Genomic DNA, 22,684 nt, shown 5'->3' with positions numbered 1-22,684 from the left:
CTTGGTTTTCCTTCCTTCCTTAAACCTTCAGTGTTTGTGGCCGGGTCTGTGCGTGGAGGCACAAACATGAGGCTGGAGGCTTAATTTACTGCGAAGAAGGAGAAGAGAAAAATTGAAGCTAGGAATCTCATGTAATCACGTGGCTCCTGAAACTGGAGAATTAAACATAACAATAATTTTCAGAGGATAAAAATCCGTGAAACCCACAGTAAAGCCCTCACAGCTGGCAAAGCACATTAAGTACCCAAAGCACCCTGGAGCAGGTGCGATTGAGCTCACCCCACTGTATCTAAGTAAAAAAAAAATTCCTATTTTTCAAGACTGTTGTTTTTTAACCCGTGATTCCCCAGCCTGGGGTGTCCCGCAGGGGGGATTCACCCGGCTGCCGCTGGCAAAGGCGAAGTAAAGCAAAGTGGGAACCGACGGCACATCTTCCTCTCTTCACCGCTTTGCCTCCTCCTCCTCCTCCTCCTCACCAGCCCATCCCGCATCACCCGCGCTCCTCACGGAGGCACCTCCCAAGGACAGACAGCGGCCGCCGCTCCAGCTGGAAAAGAAAACACGAAGGAAAAGTGTCGGATGTGATTTAGCCAGGCTTTGCATTATTGTTACTCTTCCGTTAATTACTCCGTGACAAATTGCTGCTGTTCCCCTGCAGACAGCCCCTCTCCTGTGGGGTTCACCTGCCGGGGGTCCCCCCGCCCATCCCAACACGCTCCAGCCTCCCTGGGCATCGCAGGGACCGGGGTGGGGTCTGATCCCCCCCAATCCTTTCTGCTGGGCGGAAAAAAAAATAAAATAAAATAAATAAAAATCCCTTCCCCAGCCTGGAGAACAGCTTTAGCTCTGCCGGCTGTTGGCACGATGGCAAAACCACCCACCCGGGCAGCGCAGCGCCGTGGGACCGCTGCCATGTCCCCAGCCCCGCCGGCAGCGGGAGGGAGGGGACAGGGACACGGCTGGGGTGCCCGGGGGCTCCGAGCCAGATGGCAGCTCCGCAGCGGGCGTGGGACGGAGGCGATCTTCTGCTTTTGAATAAAAATGTTAAAAACCCAATTATTCTCTCAGTCCATTTCCCCAGAGCCAGCGAGGGGAAAACCCTCCTCAGCAGAGCTGAAGCTGCTTCCAGGCGACCCGAGGCGCCCACCTGGGTGCACCCGGCCACCAGATGAGGAATTTCCCCCAACGGGTCCCGCAGGAGCTGCTCTGGGCTCGTTCATATTTTCCACTTCTGCTTTCGGTGCTTTTTCCCCCAGAACCCTCCCAGCCCACCCAGAGCCGGTGTCCCCGCGGGAGCTGCCCTGGCCCCCGAATCTCAGCTTGGACAGGGCTTGGGGCAAGCTGGGCTAGTGGAAGGTGGCCCTGCTCATGGCAGGGTAACCGAACGAGATGAGCTTTCGAGATCCAAACCGTTCCAGGGTTCCACGGCCGGGAATCTCTGATTCCGTGATCTGGGGGTCTCTGTTCCCCACCCCGCTGCTGCTTTCAGCAGTTTGCCCCCCCAGGAGCCGCCGTTTCCCAGCGACTCTCCCGGAGCGCACAGAGCACCTCGGGCTCTGCCGCTGCTACCGCTAAAATCCCATTTTTCACCAAAACGTTCAGTTCTGAGGTGATCCCGGGGAAGGAAAGCTTTCCGCAGGGAAGCAGCGCTGTGGCTGCCAAAGCACGCCTCGCCGAGGAGCCTCGCAGCGGCGTGTGGCGAGTGATGCATCGGGCTGGTCGCCCGTGGGCTGGGCTGTGCAGGGAAAAGCCTCTGGCACGGGGAGGATTCGGGGGCAAACCCCGCTCCGCCGGGAGCGGGAGCTGCCGAGGAGGATGCTGTGCATCCCTGACTCCCCGGCATTCCCGGGTTTGCCGGCATCCCCACCAAAACACCGCGGCCAGGCATGGGAGAGGAGGGCAGCAGGAGCCGCGGGGTGCCCGGAGTGCCCCGTCAGGTGCCGCTCACCTGTGCCCATGAGCGGCCCCCGTGCCCACACAGCCCCAGGGACACAGAGCGGCTGCCACGGCCACGTCCTGCTGCCGGAGGGGACCGAGCCCAGCCGCCACCACCTCCGCCACCGCCTCTGCCACCACACGGAGCCCCCGGCCAAGCAGGTGCGGCTGCGTTCCTCCACTTCCTTTGCCCGATTTATGACACCATCATAAAAGCATCCTCTAGCAGCGTGACTGCTAAATTAAAGCATTATTACTAATTAAAGCTTTCAGAGCTTAATAATTAATGCCATTATTCGGCTTGGAGAGGGCAATCCCCCCTCGCCAGCATCTGTGGCATCTGCCCCGGTGCTCAGGGGACATCACCTTTGTCCCCACAGCAGGATGTGACCCACGGCCTTGGCCGCGCACCCCAGGACAGGGCTGAGCCCCACCGCGCTGGGGCCGGACCCCTCAGGTCTGCACAGGGTGAGCGACCCCCGAGCTTCCCGCTGAGCCCCAGGTCACCTCCCTGACCCCGGACACTCGGGTGGCCCGGCGGCACCGATGGCAGCGGCGATGGGTGGCGCTGAGAGCCCCCTCCCCAGCCAGGAGCGCAGGCCGGGCATCCCGGCAGCGGGGTCCCTGTGCCCGCCGCGAATGAAAAGGCCGAGCTGGGACTTTGAAACTCCAAGCTTTATTGAGTTGCTTCGGCAGCGCGGGCATCACACGGGGGGAGGCGGGAGGCGAGGCCGCGGGGGCTCAGCGGCGGCCGGGGGAACGCTTGCTCCGCTCCCCGCGCCCCGGCACGGCCCGGGGGCTTTAGTTGGTGGGGTGGTAGGCACCGCGCTGGTGCCACTGCATGTCCCGGATGCGCCTGACCGACTGGATCTGGGGGTGCTGAGCGCCGAAGTCTGAGCTGTCCTTGTAGTCCCCCTTTTCAAACAGGTACTGGTAGCCCCGGTAGCCAGGGTACTGGTATCCCACCCACCTGCCGAGGCAAGCGGGGAGGGGTCACACAACACGCGTCACCCGGCAGAGCCCAGCCCCGCGGGGATGCTCCGGGAGCCAGCCCCGGTGCCCCCGGTACTCACGTGCCGCTCTGCACCCGCACGGATGAGACCTTCTCCTGGTAGCCGTGTGCGTGGAAGCTGGGCACATCGTCGTCTATGATTTCGATCTTCTTGCCGGTGAAGCTGGGGTTTTCGTACAGCACGATCTTGTGCTCCTGGCTGTCCTGCAGCCGGGAGAGCAGAGACGGGGGTCAGCGGCTGCCGGCCCCGCGGGGCTGGGCAGGGGGGGCAGAGCCCAGGGCTATGGGGAAACCGAGGCCAGGGCCGGCACCTCGCGCCGCCGCTCCCACCGATGCCGGGGGTGCTCCGCATCCCTCCATCCAGCTCAGAGAGCCGCTGCCTGCGCGGGCACTGCCAGACTTACCAGCAGACGTCCTCCGCTCTGGGGTCACCTGCCACCGCCCCCGTCCCCGCGCCCCCTCCGACCCCCCCACGGCTCCCCGGGCCCCGAGGGCTGGGGCGAGGGTGCGCAGGAGGGGGTGCCCCTCCGCCCGCGGGGCTGGGGAGGGCGGGGGAAGGCTGGGGAAGACTTCTGGCTGCAGACCTTGGTCTGGCGGGTGGGTAGTGGCTGTCTGGGTGCTCTCACCACTTTGATGGGTCTCAGGGAAGTGATGCTGTCGCTTCTCCGGCTGTTGGTCCAGGAGTCCCAGCGGGGGTACTCCCCCTTCTCAAACACAAACTGCTCCCCTTTGCAGCTTGCCTGCTCGTAGCCCACCCAGCTGGAAGAGAGCAGGGGACGCGCTTCAGAGGGGGCGGGGGCGCGGGGCTCGGCCCCTGGCACTGCCCCCGGCGAGCGCCCGGGCTGAGCCCCAGCCGCGTCCCCTGCTCCCCGCCAGGAGGGGAGAGGTGCCAGGGAGGTGCCAGCGGGGCTCCGGACAGCAGCGGCACCGCAGGGCTTCCCACTGGGGATGCTCCGACCCATCCTCGGTCCCTGGGGACTCGCAGGATCCCCCAAATGTCGCGGCTGGCGCTCTGCAGCTGCCCCCGCTGTTCCGGGGCTGCAGGCTGGGAACCCTCCAGGGGTTCTCCAGGGGCTCTCCCTTGCCAGGAGCCCGTGGCTTGGAGAGCACACACAGGGCCAGCGGGTGGGGAGAGGGTCCCGCTCTCACCCGTCCGTGCACCCAAAGGGAAGGAAACCAAAGTGGGGGTAACGCTGTGATCTGTGCCCGTGCCCACACTCCTCCGCTCTCCCTGCCGCCGAGTGGGCTTCTCAGCCTGTCCAGGTGACAATGTCACCCCCTGTTCACCCCTCACCTGCTGGCAACCCCTGGCACCGGGCAGTCCCTGGGGTGGGGTGAGGTGGGCGAGCAGCTCAGCAGTGTTGGCCACACGAAATCCGGGGTGCGACGCGGGTGTGGCAGCGGGGAGACCCCTCCTCCCCAGCCCCGTCCCTCCCACGCCCCGCCTGGCCCCCAGCCCCTCTCACGTACGGTCCGGAGTGCACCAGGATGGAGCCCACTTTGTCCACGCCGGCTTCCTTCAGGTTGGGGCAGGCCCCGCTGAGCTCATGGCAGCGGCCCTGGAAGTTCTCCTGCTCGAAGATGGCAATCTGGAAGAGAGCAGGACCTCAGCGAGAGCATCACCCCCTCCCCTGCCGCCACTACGGGGGGCACACGCTGTCCCCGACCGCTGGGGCAGCACATCTGCAGCTGTCCAGACCTCTCACTTTCCCAAAAACTGCACTCCAGAGGCTTTTAAGGAGCCTGCAAGTGCAAGCCCCCGCTGCCGTGCCTCTGAGGATGTCACACTCTCGGGTGCCAGCGCTGTCCCAGAGCCCCGCTGCTCCTGGCACAGGGATGCTCACAGCGGGCATCAAACAGCTGAGGGACTCGGGTCGTGGCTGGAGCACCGCAGCCACCGGAGGGACACGACCAGACACCCGGGGACAGCTCGGGGACAGCCCCGGGGCCGCCAGCTCAGCACAGACCTCGGGGGTCAGCGGGCAGTGGGGACAGATCTGCTGTGTCCGCAGCGGTGGTGGGAGATCAGCACTTGAGCTCTTCCCAACCTCTCCGCCTGCACCGAGGATGCCAAAAAAATCCCATTCCCCATCCCCTCGTCCTGCTGCAAACATCTCAGCAGCGCAGCCGGCCACGCTTGGCACCAGCCGGGAGTGCTGGGGGTGCTGGCAAGGGGAGCTCAGCTGCTCCCAGCAGCGACTCCGGGTATGGTTTGGGCACCCAGAGAGGCTTTGGGCACCTGCAGGGCTGGGCAGTCTCCCACTGACCTTGGAGCTGGCTTGCTGCTGCTTGGAGGCTGGCATTTGGTGCTCGGAAGCCATCATCAGCTGGGTAGTCTGCTGCCTTGGGAGGGAAACTCAGCACGTTAAAATCTGCCTCTGGGGACACACTGGGGACCGTGCTCAGAGCCCCGTGTCCCTGCCCTGTGTCCCTGCCCTGTGTCCCTGTCCTGTGTCCCTGCCCTGTGTCCCTGTCCCATGTCCCTGTCCCGTGTCCATCCATACCCTGCAGTTTGCCCAAGGAAGACGGTGTTGGGAGCAGGGCTGGCAGCAGGATGGGCTCAGGATGGGGTTCTCAGGGATAAATCTGCACCCCAAACCTCCCCAGGCTCAGCACAGGCAATGGCCCTCGGGACCAGCACTGGCAACTGTGAGCCCAGGAAATTCCTAAATCATTCCCAGTGGGGCCCAGGCCCTTCGCTCGAGGATTTCCTGCTGTCCCTGTCCAGCTGAGAGCCCCGGCCCCACGCGGGTGTTTGAAGGGGCGATGGGGAGAAGCTCTGGGGCTCCCCCCGCCAGCCCCAGCCCCGGGGAGCCTGTGCCGAGCCCTCCCGACTCGGCCTGGCACTGCCACCCCTCGCAATGAGCCCAGTCCTCAAGCCCAGAGGGACCCTCAGTATCTGAGCAGCTCCAAAACAGGTGAAAACCTCATTCCTGACAGAAGAGAAGCGGAGCCGTGGCCGGGTGGTGATATCCTGCTTTGGGCTGCGGGGACGGGGCTGTCCCCGGCCCAGCCGCTGCCCACACCCCGCTGGCACCGGCAAGGGACCGCGGCCCCGGGCACCGGGAGGAGGCTACGGCAAAAGAGAGGACAATAAATAGCAAAGTCTTACCAGTTATACCAGTACCCGCTTGAGCCAGTGACGGGCTGGGGCCGGGAGGTGGAATTTATACCGAGCCGCAGCAGAGAGATGCCAAAACTATTTACAAAATAGTTAAAGCCTGATTCAAAGCGAGAATGCTGGATTAAACCCCAATGAAAACCAGGGTCAGCTGATCCGCCGCAGCCTTTGTCTGCCCGAGCACCAAGCCCGAGTTATTTCATTACCTGTCACATTGGAGTCACCCGCTTTGTCGGGTTGGTGGCGAGGAGATTTGGAGTTTGCAAGCATCAGCCGAACGCGTGCCAAGAGCCGGGGCGGGCCTGGCCAGCAAAGCCCCGCTTCGGGGCCAGAGCCTTGATCCCCCCCCGGCCGGACCTGCTGAGCTCGGCTCTTCCCATGCGCGATCAAACTTTGCCTCAAAGCGCCGGGAGCGTCTGGCTTTGCCCGTCTGCAGCCCGGCCCGACACCCGACACCTTCGGGCATGGGCAGGGGCCGGACAGACCCCGGGGTTCGGGTGTGGGGCACCCAAGTGTCGGGTGTTGGGCTCCTCCGCCCTTTTGGGGTCCCTGAGAAGCGCCCCAGCCCCACGGGGCAGAGGCAGCAGCAGCTCAGGGGCCCCTCTGTGACAGCGGGACAAAGCTGAGGTCACCGGGGCTCAGGCTGGGACGCGTCCCCGCGGCTGGGATGTGCCTGGATGGGCAGCACAGCCAGGGCTGAGCTGGGGCCGGGGGCAGCAGCAGGGTCCCTTGGCTGGCATTGTCCCAGCAGCCGAGCCAGGAGGCTGCACGGGGCTGGGGGCTGCAGAAAAGGAGCTTTCACGGAGGGGGGACACTGCCAGACTCGCAGCCCCCTTCACCCCACTGAGGAGCTGGATTCACCCCAGCAAGTGTCCCCGAGCATGAACAGAGCCCAGACCTGCTCCTTCCCGCAGCCAGCACCTCCCGAGGTCCCACAGGGGATGGGCTGCAGCCCCCCCAGGGTCCCCTCTGCCCCAGCCCCTACCCCAGGCTGGCTGCACACACCGTCACTCACAGGCTGTTGTCACCAGAGCCCACCCTGGCAGTGACATGTGGGGGGCTCAGTCCCAGGCTCTGTGGCTGCCCTGGCTCCAGGGGATGGGGATTCCAGGGCCAGAGGGGCCATGGTGACAGCGCAGCTCTGCCAGGAACCCATCAGGCCATGGATGTGAGCAGGAGTTTCCAGCATTCCCAGCCCTTCCTTGCCTGTGTCTCCTGCTGCGGCCCCACAGATGGAGCCAGTATTGCCTTCCCCATCTCCTGGGTTAATTCATTCAGGTTCTGAGCCCAGGACCCTCATGGACCTGTCCCAGGCATCCTGTCCCCTCAGCACCTCAGCAAGGGGCTGCCACAGTGCTCAGCGTGGCTCCTGTGATTCCCTCCCTTGGCTCTGCTGGGCTGGATTTAGCTCATCCCAGCCCTGGTGCTGCAGCTCCCCGGCCGTGGCAGCCCCATGGAATGTTCTGGAAGCAGCTTTTGCCACCCAGGGCCAGGCACTCACCTTTCCCAGCCACCAACCCCCCCCAAAGGGAAAAGCTCCAGAGGGGTTGCTCAGGGATCTGCACAAAGCCCTCAGGTGGACTCGAGCCCATCTCTCATCTCTGCCCCAGCCCGGTGGGTCCCCAAGCGTGGCCACAGTGCCCCAGGGGAAGGGCAGTGCCAGGGCAGCTCAGTGTCCCACCAGCCCCCTGTGGCACCCCTCAACCCCCCACCTCTGCCCCCAGAACAGCCCCCCCATGTCAGAGCTCATCCCCCAGGAGAAACCACCCCAGGACTGTGGGAAACTTCCCTGGGGACAGGCAGGAGACCCTGCAGGACACTGAGGTTGGGCACAGCCATCCCTCCACGGGATGAGCCCTGCTTGGAGTGCACGACCCAGGGCTGGCTGCTCCACACATCCCCCCGGCCCCCTCCCTGCCCTGGGACTGGCCACCAGCCCTGGGAGCGGGCAGGAGATGTTGTGGAAAGGGACAGAGGCACTGGGAAAACGCTGATGCAGCAGCACTGGGGGTGATTTTTGGAAAGCTGCAGCCTTTATGTAACACTGCAAACACTGGCACTTCCCCCTCTGCCCTGTGCAGGGGGTGCTGGGCATGGCCCCCTCCCCATCCCCATCCCCATCCCCCTGCCCCCCTCCCCCAGCCAGGACCAGGCAGGCACCAGCAGCCTCCATCTCAGAGCTTTATTGAGGTTTTTGCACAAAAAACACCAACCACGGTCACGGCATCAGCCGGGGGACCCCGCGAGCGGCCCCGGGGGGGGCTGGGGGTCCCTCAGCTGTTCTCGAAGCAGCCCCGCTGGTGCCACTGCTGGTCCCTCACGCGGCGCACGGACTGGATGAGGGGCTGGTTGGCGTCCCACTCGTTCCAGTGCCGGTACTCGCCCTTCTCGAAGACGTGCTGGCGGCCCCGGTAGCCGGGGTACTCGTAGCCCACCCACCTGTGGGGAGCAAGGCGGTGCTCAGCAATGCCTGGAGGAGGGGCAGTGTCCCCATCCCCATCCCCATCCCCATCCCCATCCCCATCCCCATCCCCATCCCCATCCCCATCCCCATCCCCATCCCCAACCCCATCCCCATCCCCATCCCCATGTCTCTGCCTGCCACAGCCAGGTGATGCTGCCCAGGGCCACTGGGGTGTCACCAAGTGCCACCTCACAGGCTGCAGCTGGGAAATGCTGTGCCAGGGCCGGATGGAGTCCGTGGAGAAGGGACCGCAGCTCCGCTGTTCGGGTGGTGGGTTAGGGCAAGGAGCCATCATCCAGCCCCAGGGACACTGCCATGGTCAGAGCTATAACCCCCTGTGGGCCAGGGAAAAGGTGGCAGCAGGGAGGGAACAAGGGACAATGGGCATGAGCAGCACCACGGGAGCAGCGGCCCCACTGCAGCGGCTGTGCCAGGCGCCCCTGCCACCACCACCAGCCTGGAGGGACCAACCACAGACAGGAACCTCTTGGGGTGTCCCCTGTGTCCCCTGTGTCCCCTGGATCCTTACGTTCCATTCAGGGCCTTGACGCTGGCCACGCGGTCCTGGAAGCCGTGGGCCCAGAGGCTGGGGACGTCGTCATCCACGATCTCCATCTTCCTCCCGGTGTATCCCGCGTTCTCAAACAGGTGGATCTTGTGGTCGGCGCTGTCCTGGGGGAAAGGGCGGGTCAGGGGCCGCCCCCAGCCCCGGTGGCCACCCCAGCACAGCCCTACTCACAATCTGGAGGGGCCGGATGGACATCAGGCTGTCGCTGCTGTGGCTGTTGGACCAGGAGTCCCAGCGGGGGTAGTCGCCCTTCTCCAGCACAAACTGCTCCCCAGCATAGGCCTGGCGCTCGAAGCCCAGCCACCTGCAGGACCCCAATGTCAGGGGGATGCTCTCCCTGCCATCCCCTGGGGCTGCTCCATCTTCCCCACCCCAAACTTACGGGCCAGACTCCACCTGGATGGAGCCCACCTTCTCCATCTCCTTCTCGGTGATGTTGGGGAGCTCCTCTGTCAGCTCACACCTTTTCCCCTGGAAATTCTCCAGCTCGTAGATCGTGATCTGAGGTGGGGAGAGATGCTGTCAGCCAGGGGAACACCCCAGGAAATGGGGGCAGCAGTGGATCAAAGGGCTCTGGCCGTGTCCCTCCATCCTGGCCACCCTGTGCCGATCTCACTCCTCGCCCGACAGAGCCAGGCCCTGCCGCTGTCTCTGCCCTGACAGAGCTCTGGGCCAAGCTCCGGCCAAGGGTGTTTGGTAAAGCACAGGCTGGAATTTTGTCCATGACAGGCTGAAAACCAGCTCAAACACAGCGCTGGAAACATGGAAAGTTTGGGCTAAGAGAATTCCTGAGCCATGGGCTGCCTCTCCTACTCCCAGCCTGGCCCTTGCCCATCCATCCCTTATCACTGCATCCTCCAGATCCAAGCATCCCCTTGACCTGGCCTGGCACAAGCTCTTTGTTCAATGTTTTCTTCTAAGCCCTGCCAGGTGCAGAGACCCCAGTGCCTCCCCAGGCTGCCCTGCTCCCAGCAGAGCCTCGAGGCTGAGCTGCAGGATGGGTTGGAGCCAGTCCCAGTGGTCAGAACATGGCACTGAGCAGGGCCCAGGGTGCCCAGCACCATTCAGGGACCAGGAGGGTCAGTGGGGTGACCAGGCACCCCCTGGCACTGTCCCAAAGGGGTCACAGCTGCAACACCTGAGCCTGGGCCAAGGGCAGAACCTCCTGCACACACCTCATAATGGGGGCTCAGGGGACAGAGGTGACACCCAGGTTCCTCAGGATCCTCTGTGCACCTCAAAGCAATAAACAGCCCCAGCTCCTGGCACCCCTCTTTCCCACTCCAGCCTTCCCTGTCCAGGAGCAGCTTTGTGGGAAGCCACCACATCCTCTCCTGACTTTAAAAACTGATTTATTTTCAACCAACCTACGAGCTGAATCCAAACCTACAAACGCACCTGGGGAGTTTCAGTGCCTGGGCCCACAGCTGATCCTGCTGTGCCAGGATGCTTCATCTCCTGCATGAAATCCCTGGGCAGCTGCACACCAGCCTGGCCAGCCAATGTCCTTGGCAGCCAGGGAGCAGCAGCAGCAGATCCTCAGCTCCAGCTGCTTCCCAACCTGAGCCCCCCTAGGCTCAACACCAGAGCGGGGCCACCACCCACTCCTGTCCCCAGCACCAGCTGCAGAGCTGGCAGTAACTCCAGCACCGCATCCCACGGCTCCACCCAGCATCCATCCGTAACCAGTGTCCCCAGTACACCCCAGGATACCTTGTAGCTGCCACCTCGCTCGCCAGCACCCTCCCCAGTCGCCATCTGCTCGGGGGGACTTTGCTGCTCGGTCATTGTGCCTGGAAAACCCAAATTGCAGGAAGTTAAGGCGGGAGGTGCCGGGATCTACAGCCGATAATGAAACACAAAGGATGAAGCTGGCACGGAACAGCAGCACGGGTTAGCACAGACCCTGATGCAGCAGCTGTAAATCCCACGGATGTCCAGGCTAGGAGCAAGCTCTGTTATCCATCCTCCTCTCCCTCCTGCACATGGGCCCCAAATCCTCACCCAGCCACCAGCAGGACTGAACTGAGCCATGTCCCAAGTGCCACGGAGCCCTCTGCCCGGGGCAGCTCGCCCAGTTACCACTGAACTCCCATCTCACAGCCTTCGTTCCCAGCAGGAATTTGTCAGCTTCCAGCTGCTGACATCTTTCCCCACAACATAAACCTGACACTTCTCCCTCGCTCCAGCATCCTGGGGGACACCAAACCCCACAGCTGGAGCTGCTGCCACCGCCTTGGCTGGGGGGGGATGGTGGTGAGAGCCCCCTCCTCGCTCTCCAGGAACATCCGCAAAACTCCGCTCCAACACTGGAACGCGCCAGGCTGACAAGGGGCTTAGGAGACCAATAAAGGAGTTTGATCAACGTCCTGAATCAAACCCTTCAGCTTCACTTCTCATCACGCACGAGCCAAACCCTCCGCTGGGGGACACCCCGACTGAGAAACACAAAAATTCTTTGAGAAAGCCCCTTCAGTCCCGGTGGTGCCGCCGCTACCTCTCCGTGTGGTTCCGCTGTGCCGGGCGGCGCGGGCGGCCCCGCTATTTATGGCTTGCTTCTGAACAGAACAGCAGAATTCCCCGAGCGCTGATACAGCAGCTGCGTCCACGGAATTCCATCCATGAGATTTCATCTCAATAGCGCGGGCGCGCAGCGAGCTATGGAAACGTCATTCAGATTTCTCGCGGCCGTCCCTCGGACACGGGCCACTCGATTTACAGAAGATTAACGTCGAAATTCGCATCAGCACGTTCACGCTGCTTCTTGCCAGGTTCTCTGGAAAACTCTGCCATCAGCAGTTCACGGGAGGGTTTAGCCTGGAAACCGAGCGCAGCGTGAAGCAAAAACCAGGCCGAACGTCCCCGTTTGTGTGGGCTCCAGCGCAAGGTGTGACACAGGGCCGGGGTCGGCTCCGGGAGCTTGGCAGAAAGCTGGAGCAGCTCAGGGTTTCCAGATTGGCAATCTTACTTGAACTTTGGCCCCAGGCAGATTCTCTCTCCATTAAGTCTCTTTTCTTTCTGTGCGCCCTCTAATCTGGCTCCCTCCCTGGCATTTCCCAGGGACACGCTGGGAACACATCCTGCGGTGTGTGATGAGGGATTTCTGGAGCCTGGCACGAGGGTTTGTCCATCCTCACGGGCACAGCATGATGTAAGGGTGGGGAACACAGCCCTTCCACACCAGGCACCAAACTGGGAGCATTTCACCTGCTGGTAGTGGCCCTGATTCCCTTTTCACCTGCCAGAGTCTCTTCAGACCCAAACCATCCAGATTCCTCAGGGAACATTTCATTCAGCTGCACATATCCCCATTTTCTACCCTTGAAGGTTTTTTTCTACCTGCTCTGAGCGTGGCTCATCTTGAAACCAAGAACTACCCATGAAACCTTTACTGAAATTGCCAGAAAAGTGAATCCCCTGGGTCAGGCTGGGCAAACTGAAGGGGAGAGGGATGGAAACCTCTCCTGTTGTACGTGTTAGAATGAGGCTCTCCAGCCCCATCCCATCCCTGCTCTCGCTGGGTGATGCTCCAGGCCTGGTGTGACAGGGATGACCCAGGAGGTGTCTCCAACTGACTCTTCCTCACTCTGCCCATCCTGGGGTCCCCATCAGAGCTGTCCCATAGGTGCCACAGCTATGACAGGCACAGACTGAGGAGGAATGGATTGATTTCTGTCTTACCAAACACAATATCACCTGTCCTCAACAAATTAGGAACACAGAATTTCTTGTGCCCGTCCCTTCCTTCCAGCATCCTCATTCACCGGGTTCTGTGAATCTGGACCCTGTGAATCTGTGAATCCAGGGCCCTGGATCTGCCTCTCCCAGCTCTCCACACTGACAAGGCAATTTCAAAAACACGACAGAAGGGGCACTGGATCTCCTTGATGCTTCTCCCAAACAGACCTTAATTTCCTCTCGCTGTCAGCCTCTTAAATCCCTTTGAAAAACGACTGTTAGAAAATAGATCCTTTTTATTAATACCTGGCAAAGCTAAACTGGAGCTGTAATGGTACAGAACAAAAAATACAGTGGCCAGAATATCTTCATACCCCAGGAAACTGTGCAATACAAAAGACAGGATTTCTATCACACAATGTTACTTACTGTGACCCAGACTGACAGACTCTATAAGGCTAAGTGGAATGATATAAAAGCTTCATCTCCACAAGAGCTCCTTCAAAACCAGATTTGATCTAATTTTGTTTAATATGGAATGAGAGAAACCCATAAACCACCAGACCTTGGCTCTCCTCCTGTGCCAATCCCACCAGAAGGACCTGAAGTTATTTCAGACTGTATTTCTGCAATACACTTATCCTTGAGAGAACAGGACAGCCATGGAACAGAGCTCACCACCAGCTTGGGAAGGATTCCCACCCTCCACCCTCTCCACTCCCAAGGTGAGCAGAACTAGGCCTGGACTCTGCAGCCTCTGCCAGAACATCCCCAAATCCCATTAAAGCTCCATGGAGGTGTTTTCATACAATCACAGGATGGTTTGGGTTGGAAGGGACCTTAAAGCTCATCTCATTCTTCCCCCCTGCTCCCCCAACCTTCCATTAGACCAAGCCTTGTCCAAGCTGGCCCCAAAATCCTTCACCTCCTAGAAGTCCATCTTAAAAGGAATTAAAGCAAATACCTGTTTCTCCTTCTCAGCACTGGGCTGAAGGGATGGATCCAACACCTCCCTCACTTGGCTGCAGCTGCTCTTGCACCAGGGTCCTTTGTGGAGGTGCAGACACCTCGGGCCCACAGGGAGCACAGTTATGGTGACAGGTCTGTACTTCACTGGAATAATTTGTTTTACCCCCCAGAGCTTGGGGACAGCAGTGACAGAGCTGAGGAATTTGGCCCAGAGGTTTTGCACCTGGATACACCTTGTGAGGCTGAGCCACACCCTGTGGCAGCACCCCAGAATTGCCCATCTCCTCCTGAAACACAACACCCCTGCAGAAATCTGGGATCTGCTGTTCCAAACCTTTTACAGGTCACACTTTGCATTCCCAAAGCTGCCCCACCTGCATTTCAGTTTGCAAGTAACTTGTTTGCAAACAAGAAACAGGGTGAAACAAACTTTCACCCTGGGAATAATCCTGTGGAAAGTCTTGGAATGTCAAAGGTTGGAAAACCAAACATTGCTTCTTTCTCTGCAGCATGTGAAAGGCTCTGGTGGATAAGGACCAAACTGAAGATTCAGAGATGCTAAAAAGGTGAATTTGCAAAGAGAAAAATAAAAAGGAAGAAGTCCACAAGTGGGAATTCCAATAAAAAGCAATGGAGCAGCCGTGCAGGTCCCTGACACGCCACCCAGAGCAGGGATCGCTGGGGATTGTGAGAGGAGGGCAGTCAAAGTGTTCCTGAATCCCACAAAGCACAACATCCCACCTTTAAAACCCAGTATTAATGTGGCTTTTTTACACAAGGAGAAACAGCTGAGGAGCTGTGATGGGAGAGACAAAGGAACTTCCAGGGCCTCCATCACCTTCAGCATCACTTTTTGGACAAGAGATGAGTCTGCTCCAGGAGTGAAGGAAGCAGCACATCTGAGGGAACCTTAGAGCTCACTTCCATCTCCAATAAACAGCAGGAAAAAGCACATGGCAACAAAAGTGAAAGCAGAAAAAATTCCAAGAAGCATTATTTGGAATTAAAATAGAATTATATAAAGTGTATTACAGTCTGTTCTATCATTTAAGAAGTAATAACATATTTATATATCTTTTATTACAGAGCAATAACCCGAAGAGAAGGAAGTAGATATTTAATCCATGTACAATATAAAGAAATAACAGAGCAGAAAAAAACACTTTCCCATTCAACAACATTCTAAAGATGCTCTTTAATTAGACATTTAAGCATTAAACATTTCTCAGTAGTAGGTTAAACTACTCAATACAGTAATTTCAGTGCATTGTCCAAGCAGATGTGGAAATGCAAACACATTCAAGGGCTTTGTGGAAACCTCGTGTCAATCCCCTCCCGCTTCCTCAGCACAGTTATAGAATTTCTGGCCTAGACCAAGAACCAGTAAATCCTCCAACTGCTGGGAATGCAACACTGTCACCTGTGGAAGTGGAAAACCCAGCCTGTGAGGATGTTCCTGTGAGCAGGGACTTGCCTGATTTCTGGGCGTGGGAGGCCCCACTTGGTGTGAGTGAGAAGAACCATCCTCCTCCTCCTCCTCCTCCTCACCTGCAGTGCTGCTCAGGCTGGCCCAGGTGAGCGTCACACGTGGGACACGCCCCCAGAACATACCCCAAAAACCACACCAAGAGTCACCTTTCCCACCAACATCTAAAGGAGAGGGAAGGAAATCTGTGCAAGGTTTTAAAAGGAGCTGGTCAGTGGTGGTGGCTGCACTGACACGGCCCATCCCCAAATTCCTTCAGAATCCTGGGGATCACTGCTCTCTGGGGAGCAGAGGGGCTGCCAAACTAACAGTGGCAACAGCTCCCATGAGAAACAGGGCAAAACAACAGGGAAAAGACTTTTACATCAGACAGACGTCTCCATCTCATCTCCAGGGAGCACAGGGAGCTGCCACAGGAATAAAACCCGGGAGCCAGAGATGTGCAGATGGGACTTGTCTCCTGCCATCCTGCTGCTATTTCCTGCAGACTGGGACTGCAAATCCCCCCCTGTGACTCCTCCTTGAGGTGAATTGGCACATGGTTTTGGCAGCTCCAAGCCTGACAGACAGCAGCCTGGGCAGGCTCCACGGGAGCTGCGCTCCCGAAACGCTGATTGGGAAAAAAAAACAAAAGGAGAAGGAGCTGAAGTGCTGGTGCTTTATGGTTTGTACCCACAGGAGCCCCTCAGCAGGACGTGGGGAGTGCAGCCCAAGCAGCTCTGCCAGGTGAGGAGAGCTCTCCACTCCCCTTTTCCCTCTTCCACCTTTTCCTGCTTGAGCCTGAGGAACACCTGGAATCACCTGGGCTACGCTTTTAAAGGTTACTGAAAGAGCACTTATCTGGGGCAAGAATCGAGTCTGTCTTCCATGGCCATGGTGGTTGGTGTTTCACAATCAGTGTCCAGAGACAGGGAATATCTGAGAATTAGGGATACCCAAACACCCACGTGCTCCAGGAGATCTCTACTCCGCTATCAGCACATCTTGCCAAAGGAAAGACAGGAAATCATCAGAGAAACTGAAGATCACATTTAGGTTATCCCACAAAATCAGCATAAAAATAAAAACTTAAACCTGGTATTTACAGATTAACAAATAAAAATATGAAGTGGGACTATCTGAACTGCTATTAAAGTGACATTCAACAATTAACTGGAACCCTGATATGAGTGTAACATCCTCCCTCTTCCCTTCCTTTTTTGTTATAAAAACAGTATTTACATATTTTTACTTTTTTTTTTTTTTTAAAGAGAACTGGTTGACATTATTGCTTGATCCTTTTTAGGAAAGACATTCCAATGAAGCAATTATTCCACATGCTGACAAAACACAGAATATACCACTTCAAGAGTGACAAAAATTAACATTTTGTTCATCTAAAAATTATCTCCATCTGCCAGGTCAGCAGATCACATGTAAATACAAGCCAATCAAAAATACATTTTACAAAAAAATAATCAAGTTTCCTTTTTCAATATGGCAGTAAACATGATTTGTTCTTCCACTCTCACCTTCCACAAGTTTCATTCTAAATAGGAGCTTACTATTTGTTCACCAAAAAAAAAAAAAAGAAAAAAAAAAAAGAAAAAAAAAGATAAATTTGATTAAAATTATTATTTTCATAAACAAACACAAAACTCAGCCAGACACATCTCCCAGAGGTGAACACCTACAGAGTCTGTTCCACAGCGAGGGGAGTTCCCTGGATCACAGCACTCCCAAATATCTCTGTTTTCCAAGACTTTCTGAGGTGCTGTGACCCAGGGGAGTTCTCCTGCAGGCAGATCTGAGGTGCCACTGTCCCCCCAACCTGACAGACACAGCTTTGTATTTGACTATGAATTGAAGCAGCTTTTCTCCACAAAACAGGAAGGCACCATGCACAGAGCAGTTGAGGCAGGAAGCAAACAGCAGCAACATGACATGGGGGTTTAGGTTCAGATGAGTTAAGGCTTCTGTTAAACTTCTTTATCTTCTCCCAGTTAGAATCACTGTCTGGAAAGGAAAACAAAAGGAAGTTTGTGATATGGTCAGGCAGCTGGAACAGGAACCCCCTTGAAATGTGTTTTCTGTTGCAGTGCCACCTTGGCCTTGTCTTGTTTAATGCATTAAATGCTTAAGAACCACCCAGAATTGTGCTGAAACCACACAAAGTTTTCAAACTTGGGGAAATCCCAGCCCCACCAGAGTGAGGGTTATGAAAATCAAATGATGTGCAGAGAATTAGTGGAACTGTGACTGGGAGTGGAGGGGCTCTGGTGCACAGGGCAGGGTAAGGGCAGTGTTTGTGGGGCCACAGTGATGTTTTTTCCTTTAAGGATTTGTGGGTATTCATGAAACAATTTCATTACATTAAAAACAGTAAGATAGGTTTCTGTGATCTCTGTATGCTTAAAGTTGAACCAACACATCAAAGGAAATGTGAGTTTGTCACTGCACTCCTGCACTCAGCAAAGCCCCCCTTCCTACCCAAGTACCTTTTCAAACCTGATTCTCATAATGGCTCTGTCTCTTCTTTGATTTCAGCTCCTTCAGCCACTGAGGAGACTTTTCTTCTGACCTAAGATATAAAAAAAAAATAAAAATACTCTTTATTCTCTCATTATGAAAACTCCTGACGGAAACAACAACAACAAAAAGGAATGTACAGCTTGTTGCGTTATTTCTCCTTCCAGCAAGAAGAGCATTAGCCTTCTCCTGACGCTGGGACTCTCTCACCTGTCCTCCTTTTCCACACTGGAGGGCAGCACTCTGCTGCTGGGAGTGCCGAGCTGTGCTTTGGGGGATTTGAAGAGCTGAGCAGAGCCGATGTCACCAGTGCTCTCAGACTCCTGTCTTTTCCGCAGCTGGGCCTAAATATCAAAATAAAGAAAGGGGTTCTTTTAAAGCCAGCATCCAGGCTTTTATTTATTTATTTATTTATTTTTTTTTGGAATGCAGAATGGATCACTCCAGATATATAAAAACAAAAAAAAATCCCTGAAATGAGTGAGGGAATTCCTTACAAAGCACTTGCAGCTATTGAACTGGTTTATCTCCCACCTCCTGGGCTCTGCCTGAGCTTACCTTGAGAACAGAGTGATCCATCCCTGGGAACACGGGCAGTCTCTGGGCTTGCACAGAAGACGACCTTGGAGTGTGCTGGATCTTCTCTTCCTCCTCAGAATCTTCCTGTTGCATAGTTTTCTTCTCTTCTAATTAATTGTTTTTAAAAAAAAAATAAAAAGAAAAGCAGAGGGGGAAACCATGAGCCAGCTTTTCATCTTTTGTTCGAGATCTCTTCCCACACTCAAGCAGGAACGAAGGGCAGTATTTAAAAAACGCCTTTTACAAACTCCTGCCCTTGCACCCAGGTACATCACAACCAATTATTCCAGGTAGCTGAGGGGTTACCTGTGGAATCTTTGAACATCCAGCCATTATCTGGTTCTTCTGTCAAGGAAAACCTGTTCTCCAGGTCCAGCCCTCTGCTCCTGCGCAGCGAGTGGGACGCGGGCGCCCGGCACCGGCGCTTCTTGCTCAGCTGCACCCGAGTCTTGAGAGCACTGGAGTCCAGGACAGCCGTGTGCTGGAGAAAAAACAGACCTGGGAATGAGCCCCACCTCCTCCACAGTTAAATCCCAACCCATTTGATTGCATTCATCAATTAAAATAAACATTTGCCTGATGATTATTATTGTAGTCACTTAAAATCATACTAAAGGGATCATGCACTGATGAGGACATGGACATCGTGGCTAACTGGGTGTAATCCTTGGATCTCTCTAGGCTGTGGATGCCTGAGTTGAATGAATAATTTGCACCAAATTAATATAAAAAATAACTGCAGTAATGAGGAGTTTGGTTCCTAGAGTGTTTTATGACTACAGGTCTTGCTAACCAGTAGCAGCTGAGGGCAAATCCCAAGACTGGGATCTAAAAAGAGCAACTACACAAAATTCTCTTGGAGTGCAGAGCTGCAGCTTCCCTGCCAGCCACAAACACTCAAAGCCACTCACCAGCAACAAGGACACTCCAAGTTTAGTGTCACAGCATTCAGAAAACTTCTGTGATCAGTCATTTCCAACACATCCAATAAGCAGTAACATTTACAGAGCAAAGCAAGGAGCTGTCATTTATTTACTTGCTTAAAGCAATTTGCTGTTACAGATTTGCCTTTAACCACCAAATATCCCTGAGTCTCTCCTTCTCCAGATGTGGGTTTACTCCTTTTCTCAAAAGATTTCAGGTCAGGAATAAACTACTCATCACACAGCATTTCCCAGCTGCACTTGGAGCTAAAAATGTTTTTACGGAGACATCTGAAGTGGCCCAGGACAAAACAGAACCTTCTGGAAGTGCTCAAACACCGTGTGGATGTGGCATTTGGGGACATGTTAATGGTGGCCTTGGCATTGCTGGGGGAACAGCTGGACTCAATAATCTTACAGGACTTTTCCAAACTAAACCAAGTTCTTGCAGCACTAGACCTCATTAACTGTGTATGACCAGAAACTCCTGGTCTTAAACACCAACTGCAAGATTCTTCACTATAGAAAAATCCTTTAAAATGCAACTGTGAGCTACTATGGAAAGAAACCAACGGTGAATAAAAAAAAAATATTGGTGAAGGTCTTTACAGCCTTAAATCTGCATGGCTGATAGCACAGCAGGCACTGGCTGTTTGTGTTACTTAATTATGCTTCCAATATTCACACCTGGAAGTGTCTAAGGCCAGGTTGGATGTGGCTTGGGGAAATCTGGTCTAGTTGGAAGTGTGGAACTGAATGAGCTTTAAGATCCCTTCCAGTCTGGGATTCCATGATTGATTATCCAAGGCCAGCAGCTTTACAGAACCTCTCAGAACCTAAACACCACAGAGACTTAGAAGAACTCTGCAGTTTTGATCCCAAACTTCTCAGGCAGGAAAGCAGCTGGGAAAATTCAGTGTGGGAAAGGCAAAACTGGCTGCAAAGCTTCCAGAAGGAACTGCTTTGCAGGGATTAACTGAGGGCACACACGATGGCAACTTACATCGATGAAGGAGAAGTAACTCTTGTCCTCAGGGAGCGTGTCCCCTGTAGGAGGCAGATCAGCCCCATCAGTGGAGTCCATGTCCGTGCTGGAACGGTCCAGGCTGGTGCTCCTTTGGTCTTTGGAGAAGTCATGGTGCTCCGGCAGGGAGGGCGGCTCTGTCTGCGAGGACAGCGAGGACGGGTGGCTGCCCGGGGGCTGCTTCCGCCCCGACACCACCTCATTGTCCAGGGAAGGGGATTCTCCCACAAAGCTGCAAACGGAGCAAAGGCAATCTGTGAGACCTTGGGGCAAACAAAGACCTGCAGGGCCAGGCTGGATCACACGTGGTCAGCAGGAGTTAAAGTGGAACGGCAAGTTAGAGCACCAGCAGCAGGGTGTGGATCACAGCCCTCACCCCTTGGATTCACAGTGTGTTGGGGATTGGGGTGTATTCCAGCCAGCCAGAGGGTTTTTTTCCTTCAGGAATGCTGAGCTGAAGAGAGCTGGGCACCAGGTGGCACCCTAAGGCAGGGCTCCATGGGCAGAGCTCCTTGTGCCTCGGGAAGGAGGGCAGCAGCACCTGCTCCCAAGTGCTGGGATGCTCCTAGTGTATTCCTAAAATTCCTCCCGTGGCCTAGACTGACAGGAATGAGCTGCAGGGTCAGGACTGAAAGCTGGACACAGTTGTGTCTGCCTTTGCCACAAAGGCTGGAGTGTTCCTTGAAATAGGAAGACTTCACTGTCAGTAAAAATTGGGCTGTCTTGTTTCTAATTCCCAGTTTAAAAAAAACAAAGTCATTTAACTCTGATTTTTTTTTCTCCACCTGAGAGAAGACTTTTGTCACTAAGCACCTTTTCTTGGGCACATATCTAGGAAAACTGTTCTAAACATAAAAAAACAACATATATATCAATATATGCACACCTTTTAAGCAATAAACATTAGTATTTGGTACAGCAGTCCCAGGAGAAGAACACTCAGGAGTTTACTGCTGGATAACAGCATTCCAGCAGCAGCAGCTCGTGGTACAATGTCCAGTCTGGCAGAGCAGACACTGCCCAGAGGGTTTTCAGCACACGAGCAGAGGGAATGCTGCTTCCCTCCATCACCAGTGGGCCCCAGGATAATTAAGAATGGCACTAATGAGCTCTGGGGGAAAGTTTTTGTCTAGGATTTTTGCTTCAAATGACATTTTGTATCTGCAGCATTAGGCTTTAGAGCCACTGCTATATGGAAGAAGGGACAATCTGCAGGACCTTTCATGGAAATTAAAGTTGAAAGGATCCTGTTAGATTTGCATGTCTCCAAAAAGTCCCTTCCCTGCAGCTGATACAATTCACTGAGGTTTTTAAAACTGAAATATTTGAGAGTAAGATGTGACAGAAATCCAGCTGAATTAGCATTGGTTGGTGGTTCCTCATTCCCAAACCTTCCCAATGGATCCTCCTTTAGAGTTCCCGCACAAATTAAAGCCCCATACCTCAACCCCTGTGGCACAGCTCATCCCTGAACGTGGGAAGGATGCCTGGAGTCCAAACCTTGTTATGTGCAGTGGATTCTTTCCAGTGAACAGCAAATTAGGGGGAAAATTCCCCTCAGAAAAATGAAATTGAAAATGTATTTTCAGTTCTCATTACTGAGATATATCATGTACCTCTTTCTATTACTTCATTATGATTTCAGGGTTTGTGAGCACATCCATGAGATGCCCCCATGTTCCACAGGTGCATTTATAGACACTTCTCTGAGACATCATCCCTCATGTGGTGCACACAAACCCAGCAGGATGGTTAGCACAATAGGCAATAAGCTGACAGCAATCCTCACTTTCAACTGCAATTAAATTTAATTAGTTTTAGCAAGACAGTGTATAAAGGCCATAAAGAAGGTGTTGCTTCAGCCTGTGAAATGAGGAGTCAGAGCTGTATGGAAACATCACTTAGAAACAATTCCTTTCCTGTAAAAAACAGTAATCTTCCTTATGAAGACTGTTCTAACCTTAAAGAGTTTTAAAAGTGCCAACTTGGAAAAGCTTGTTAAAGCACTTGAGGAAAATTAGAATAAAATCTTTTAGATAAACTAAGAAAAATCCAATTAACGCCTGCAAAATGGAGGAGATGGTTTCATCTCTGTCCATCCCAAGGAGTTACTGGTCAAAACCCACTGGAACCAGCCCAGAGCAGCTCCTTACACTAATTCCAGCAGTGACTCAGTTCTAGAGGAAAATACTCCTTTTCCTTCACCTTCCAAAAGCTCATCTAGGAAAAGGACTGTGTTCATCCTGTTACCATGAAGTTATGGCTTTTGACTTCAAAATTCCCTTTCTCTCCCAGAGGAGCGAGTCACCATCCAGGAAGGGCTCAAATTCCAGGGCTCCCCATCCCTGAAGTGTTCAAATGCCAAGCAGAGGTGGCACTGCTTGGTTTAATGGCCACAGTGGGATTCAGGTGAAGGT

General features: G+C 55.1%; 3 protein-coding genes across 16 annotated transcripts in view; all 3 read right to left on the bottom strand.

Annotated features, from left to right (window-relative positions):
• Positions 1-2,712: 2,712 nt before the first annotated feature.
• On the bottom strand, positions 2,713-5,395 carry CRYBB2 (crystallin beta B2). 2 transcript variants are annotated; one of them, XM_086855966.1, is made up of 5 exons: positions 5,215-5,395; positions 4,418-4,536; positions 3,532-3,706; positions 3,009-3,151; positions 2,713-2,905 (listed from the first exon to the last, which is right to left on the bottom strand). In XM_086855966.1, exons 1-5 carry the CDS (start codon positions 5,269-5,271, stop codon positions 2,737-2,739), a joined length of 663 nt encoding a protein of 220 aa, XP_086712092.1. In that variant the 5' UTR covers positions 5,272-5,395; the 3' UTR covers positions 2,713-2,736. The 2 variants fall into 2 exon arrangements, with proteins under 2 accessions (XP_086712092.1, XP_086712093.1); XM_086855967.1 differs by having other exon boundaries at positions 3,574-3,706.
• Positions 5,396-8,235: 2,840 nt separating this feature from the next.
• CRYBB3 (crystallin beta B3) lies at positions 8,236-16,216 on the bottom strand. Of its 3 annotated transcripts, none has more exons than XM_086856551.1 (6): positions 14,489-16,216; positions 10,814-10,893; positions 9,483-9,601; positions 9,272-9,404; positions 9,062-9,204; positions 8,236-8,507 (listed from the first exon to the last, which is right to left on the bottom strand). In XM_086856551.1, the coding sequence occupies exons 1-6, from the start codon at positions 14,592-14,594 to the stop codon at positions 8,342-8,344; spliced, it is 747 nt and encodes a 248-aa protein (XP_086712677.1). In that variant the 5' UTR covers positions 14,595-16,216; the 3' UTR covers positions 8,236-8,341. The 3 variants fall into 3 exon arrangements, with proteins under 3 accessions (XP_086712677.1, XP_086712676.1, XP_086712675.1); XM_086856550.1 differs by having other exon boundaries at positions 13,743-14,633; XM_086856549.1 differs by lacking the exon at positions 14,489-16,216 and adding an exon at positions 11,598-11,855.
• The window catches only part of KIAA1671 (KIAA1671 ortholog), a 65,119-nt gene continuing 57,178 nt past the window's right edge, over positions 14,744-22,684 (bottom strand). For 9 of the 11 annotated variants that reach the window (XM_023937422.2, XM_023937424.2, XM_023937421.2 and 6 more), the window contains 6 exons: positions 20,247-20,499; positions 18,627-18,801; positions 18,300-18,427; positions 17,952-18,085; positions 17,711-17,793; positions 14,911-17,228 (listed from right to left, as the gene is read on the bottom strand). In XM_023937422.2, the coding sequence (XP_023793190.2) occupies positions 17,715-17,793; positions 17,952-18,085; positions 18,300-18,427; positions 18,627-18,801; positions 20,247-20,499 (769 nt within the window). In that variant the 3' untranslated portion in view covers positions 14,911-17,228; positions 17,711-17,714. Of the gene's footprint in view, positions 17,229-17,710; positions 17,794-17,951; positions 18,086-18,299; positions 18,428-18,626; positions 18,802-20,246; positions 20,500-22,684 lie in introns of all 11 variants that reach the window. The other 2 variants (XM_023937430.2, XM_023937432.2) reach the window with 1 other exon arrangement.

Source organism: Cyanistes caeruleus, chromosome 18 (genome assembly GCF_971803275.1).
Source record: "Cyanistes caeruleus chromosome 18, bCyaCae1.hap1.1, whole genome shotgun sequence".
NCBI classification, from domain to species: domain Eukaryota; kingdom Metazoa; phylum Chordata; class Aves; order Passeriformes; family Paridae; genus Cyanistes; species Cyanistes caeruleus.
The sequence above is the reverse complement of the archived record's forward strand: the minus strand, read 5'-3'. Positions and strand labels throughout refer to the sequence as shown.